General features: G+C 40.2%; 1 protein-coding gene across 1 annotated transcript; it reads right to left on the bottom strand.

The window, feature by feature from the left end:
- Positions 1-1,723: 1,723 nt before the first annotated feature.
- LOC145718281 (catenin alpha-2-like) lies at positions 1,724-5,661 on the bottom strand (the record flags this gene model as incomplete). The annotated part of the gene is made up of 2 exons (XM_081809759.1): positions 1,724-1,990; positions 5,542-5,661. Coding segments are annotated over 2 exons (387 nt in total), but the record flags the coding sequence as incomplete, so codon positions are not given.
- Positions 5,662-5,752: the final 91 nt, after the last annotated feature.

Raw genomic sequence — 5,752 nt, 5'->3', positions numbered from 1 at the left:
AGCGAGAGCAGGAACACAAGCAGGGGGAGTGGGAGAGCGAGAAGCAGGCTTCCTGCCGAGCAGGGAGCCCGATGTGGGACTCGATCCCAGGACCCTGGGATCATGACCTGAGCCGAAGGCAGACGCTTAACGACTGAGCCACCCAGGCGCCCAGCAGTCAAAATTTTTATCGGAATTGTCTGAACATTATAAAAATTAAGAGTCAATAGTTTTCCTACCCAGGATCATGACATCATTTACCAAAAAGTACAACTTTATTGTAAAACCTAAGCACAAAACAAACCAAAAGTACAAAAAGTACCACTCGGTAGTTTTTTTTTTTTTTTTGGTCTTCCGCATCTGTATCAGGATTATTTCTAACATTTATAAGGAGATAAATTAAGGAATAAAATAAAGCCAACAAATTTTTGCTAATTTTCGTCAACAGGATCTGTTTTTCCATTACTCTACACTTTTGCACCTGGGAAATCTATTGACTTCTCTTATATTTTAAAACTGATAACCTTACTGAACTGTTACAATGGATTTTCAGTTGCCTCCTGACACTTTGTGAATTATGTATTAAACCCCAATTTCTGTGGTAAATGCTTTAAATTATATTTAATCCTTACTAAAAAACCCTAGGAAAGAGTATACAGTCTAAGCTCTGGATATTTTGACTAACAAAAAATAAAAGAGGAGATCCCCCTGGGAAAACTGCAAATGGCTATCTGAAGTGTTATAATTATTCCCCCATTGTATCTTGCCGCTTTAGGTCTTTAGCAATCACTGCTTTGTTCCTGATCTTCTTTCCCAGCCACTCATGCCCTGCGAAAAATTCATGTCAACAGATCCAAAAGCAAGCTCATCATCTTTCTCCACAGCTGTTAAGGAACCTATTTTTCTTTTATGAATTCTTATAACGCCGTGTTTTATCACTTAAAAGGTATTTAATACATTCTACTTCTCCCATCTCCCTGTAGGAAAAGAGAACCCTTGAAAACAGATACAGATTACTTTAAATCCTGGTAGCTCTCCAACACACGTAGGCTCTCACACTGAACACAGGATGAACTCAGATGAATTCCAGCTTCCCCTAGGTGGGCCCATATCCTGACCCAAGGCAAGTGAGGGCTGTCATCCTGGGGTCTTGATTACACGCATCCCTCTCATTCACTTTGATGCCATCCTCCCATTGCTTGCCTCACTGGGACACACCCCCAGAAATAGTCGGTGCAGCATGTGGGTCATTCATGGGTCCAACACAGATGCTACCCAGAGGAGCCGCTTCAGGCAAGACAGGGATCCCATGTGGGATCAGAGGGCAACAGTTTATCACTGATTTAAAATGAAGACACAGAGGGCAGTTCTTCACCCACGTGCAACATAGAGGCAAGATGTACCTATACTGCCTAGGACGTTTGCCCCTTTAAAAATAAAGAAGCATCCAAATGATGAACGGTCCCTAAAATAGCCAGTGGGATAGGAAACTAACAGTTCACAGGGTTTCTGCTTGCATTGGATCAGGTCCTCTTAAACACCGTTGTTAGAGCCTTTCAATGCAAGAAAACTAGGCTCTGCCACTATGCTGGATTCCTAATAACAAACACATTAGGTCATTCACCTTACTATCACAAGCCTCCAAGAGGGGTAAATCCAGGTGTACTACTGAGGCCCTTCATCCCCAAATCCCTTCCGTCAGGGCAAGTGGGTACCACTCCACGTGCATCACTCAGATACTTACATCGAACTCGTTCAGAGCTGCAGCCAGCTCCCCGATGCCCGTATGGCCTTTGGCTTCATCGGTGGGCGAGGTAGCCTGGGCAGCATTGGAGATGCCAGCGATGGCCTCCTGGACTTGTTTGAACACATAATCTCGGTTGGCTCTCGTGGCAGCAACATCCGGGTGGCGGAGAAAGGCTTGGGAGGCCGTGTACAGCATTGTGGCGTTCTTCTTCAGAGCCCCTCGGGCGGCAGCCATCTCATCCCGGCAGTGGGGGTCCTTCAGCTCCTGCATACACAACATAGGAAACGTGGCACATCCATCAAGTTCGCCCCAGAAGCATCTGTTCTAGAACTTAGGGTCACAGACTCCATTTTAGAAACCCTACTGAATTTTAGAAACCATCTACTCTCCCTGGCGCTCACACTAGCTGCTGGGATTTTGCACTTAATCCTTCTGCATGAAATACCTGAGCAATCCTCCTCCATCTACCCTTTCAAACGACATGGCCGATCCTCCTGGAACATGCTCCATCCTGCTCTCTAAGCTATGCCCCCTTCTATCTGCTCCCACACGCCCCTACCCCCTCCTATCAACACTTATTAAACTTTACTGTATTTATTTCAACACATTTCCCTGATGTATTGTGTCTAGTGATCGCAGGAAGCCTTGTCTATCTTGTTTAGTGGCTCTTTACTCATTAGCACTGTTTGGCCCATAAGAGGCACTCAAGTATTGCTGGGAAAAAGGTTAAAAAAAAAAAAAGAAAAAGAAAAGCTACTGACTGTCAGTAGCTTGCATGTATCAGAGTTCATTAGCAGCAGATGGAAAATCCAAACTTCAGTCTTCTGATAATGCTTGCCCCCGTTTTCAATTACAATTACAGACAAGGGCAATCAGACTCTTCTGATTTTTGCTTAGTCCATCACTGCCACTGCATTATCATTTCTGGAATAGGGTTCTTTTTTTTTTTTTTTTTTTTAAGCTACCTTTAATGGCAGCTCAATCATTGAGCTTATAGGGAATAAAAATAGATCAAAGATGATTTGTCTTCCTAGTTCTGGCTGTCAAAATACCACCACTGGGGAGTCTCTTGATCTTCAGCTTTAAAGAGTATTGTTAAGAAAATGTTCACATCATTTATGGAAATGTTAAAGGCAGTGCTGCTCTCGGAGACCATATAGGATTGCCAGCTGAGGATCTCGGATTTTTTTTTTCCCCCCCAGCTTCAAAACATCATTAAAGGTTACTTGAACCACTGGGGTTCAATTTCTATTTGTTTGTTTGGTATGTCCTATATAAATGACTTAGCAACAATGACATCTTCTCTTTTATTGGTCAAAATAATTCTGAGACAAGCACATTATATTTTACCCAGGATTGTCAAGATAAATTGACAGTACATAATAATTAACTGAACCATCTATCCTCTTTTGCTTATGTACCGACAAATTTATGCTAGCCAATAGGATATGGTTTTTTTTATTTTTAGCCCTCAACATGAACATAAATAGGAAACTAACACCTGAGTGTATTCTCTATGCCAGGCAATAATCTAGGCATTGAAAGTAGGTTTCTCATGACTAGTCATGAAGGGCCTTTTTAACCTCCATAAGAGCGGTCCAGAAATTAGATGTTACTTTACATTATACTTATAAAAGAAAAACCTAAATGTGGAAGTGAGAGATGGATGGGGTAATTCTCTCCATAAAACTATCTGAGGAAACATTCTTTAATTACATAAAAAAAAAACCCTGCAAACAATCTAAATGTTGAATTATGAATCAGTTAAGTAAATGACTGAAGCATTTGGTAGACTGTGGATATTATAATTCATTTTCAACAAATATGGATAATATAAGATAAATGAAAAAGCAGAACAATATTCATACTTATATGAAAAGTAGGATTATAAGTATTTTAAAATATGAAGATAAATAACTGAAAGGCAATATGCCAAAACTGCACCATTTTTTTTTCCTTGGGTGGTAGGGTGTTATGTGTTTTTCCCACTTCCAATTCTACTTTTCTAAATTTTCTTGGAAGAGTCTAGCAGTTAATTAAAAACAAGGTATTAATGAAATATATGAGATATATATTCTCATAAATATCTCATATATTCCCATCAATTTTAATACCCAACTACATATACTTATGACTGGTTTTTCCATCTCCAACCCTCTCTTTTATTTGACATTTTTACATGGAGAGCTCAAGGATCTCAAAAAAAAAAAAAATCAATGTATCTAAATATGAAATCTTAATTTCTATACCCAACTGACCCAGTCTTCTCCATCTCTATAAATTCACTACCATCTACCCAATTGCTCAAACCAGAACCTTAGAACTGAACAGGTTGCTATCCCTCCCTAAACAGACACATCCAATTTAACATCAGGTCCTCAGAGCTCTATTTTCAAAATAAACTGATTCTTTGAAATCTTCTCCATTTCTACCACTACCAACTCATCAAGACCATCTCTCACCTAGACATCAGCCCCTCCCAACTATAGATGGTCTCTCTTCCTCCACTCCCTTGTGTTCAACATATCAAAAATACTAAAATGTAAGTTTGAGACCCTGATACCAAATTTTGAACTACTCAAATTCTACCCACCCATTTACAATAAAATCCAAAAATTTTCCAAGACTCTGAATGTCCTTCATTTGGAGACATAGGAGACAAAGGCCCCTACCTTTCTTGCCAACTGCCCATTTTGTTCACTAAGATCAAGATTAAATGTCTTTTTTTCTTTTTCTTTTTTTCAGTTGTTTAAGCTAGATAGCTTTTTGGTCTCACATTTGTGCTTCGGAGTAACTTCACTCCTTCACCCATCTTACACTTTGGACTATTACACAAGATCTCACTTGAATTTTGCTAATTACAAAATACTTAAATATCACTATGTAATCTAAAATCACATGTGTGTGCCTCTCACACAAAGAATACTGTAAGCATTTTAGGGGCAGGAACTAGATCTTGACCAGGTTTATAATACCAGTGTTCCTTCAGCCTGTCACTGATGAACACTCAACCCATGGGTGTTGAATGGAACTTCCTGGTTGGTCACAGACAATCTTAAGGCACTAGGAATTGCCCCAAATGTTGAATTCTAGGAACAGTCAAGAGGATGGGTGGAAAGGATTTTAACGGACCCCTCCAGATTTGGAGAGGTTTTTTTAGGGAAAAAATAAAATAAAAGCCCACCCCTTGAGAACAAAATTCTAATGGTACTTAATGAGTAGACCTGGATAAAATTGAGGGTGCTATCTTGAGACAAAGGGAGACACAAGATCCCCTGTGAGCCACCTTCCTCAAAGTAACTCACTCACCTGTGTTATCCCATACCTCACCCCTTTCTCTCTGCCTTTCCTTGAATTTTCTTTGCATTTTCTTCCTATCTTTCATAAAGGTTTAACTCAACATGCTGCACATTTTGGCTATGCATATGCATGGTGGTGTCTTTAGGGCTAGGAAATACAAAGTTAGGGCAAGTAAAGGGGTGGTGTCCAGACAGCATCCATAGCACCACACCAAAGTTTGATATTTTAACTGGGGAGCTTTTCCTACAGTGGAAAAAAGGTTAGCATGGTTCCTACCAGTCAAGCAGGAGGCCTGTGACCTACTCCAGGTAGGCAGGGGCCAGAGAGTACCCCAGGGCCCACAGTGGTATGAAAACTGGCCCATGTAGAAAACTGTGATGCCTTTGTTAATCACAGGTTCTGAGGGCATTTGATACTTGATCACCAGCAGATGAGGCTGATCTGTTGTTCAGACCTATCAAGCTAGGAGGTTAAACACACATTTTCTCCCCTAGCATTTCCAAAACTTCTCCCACCTGTTGTCTTCTTGCTGCTACATAGTTAAGTTTCACCATTTCTTTCCCAAACTCTTTAAAGCGATTTGCAAGGTCTTGCTCATTTGTAGCATTTTTGACAGCTTCCAGGGCCTCTTCCACCTGAGGTAATAAGAAACAACATTTATAAACGGCTAGAATGAAAATATTAAACATGTTAGAAATGGTAATTTGTAAAAAAAAAAAAAAAAAA

The sequence above is a fragment of the Leptonychotes weddellii genome, unplaced genomic scaffold (assembly GCF_054177405.1).
Source record: "Leptonychotes weddellii isolate Sample4059 unplaced genomic scaffold, ASM5417740v2 HiC_scaffold_13310, whole genome shotgun sequence".
Classification (NCBI taxonomy): Eukaryota; Metazoa; Chordata; class Mammalia; order Carnivora; family Phocidae; genus Leptonychotes; species Leptonychotes weddellii.
The sequence above is the reverse complement of the archived record's forward strand: the minus strand, read 5'-3'. Positions and strand labels throughout refer to the sequence as shown.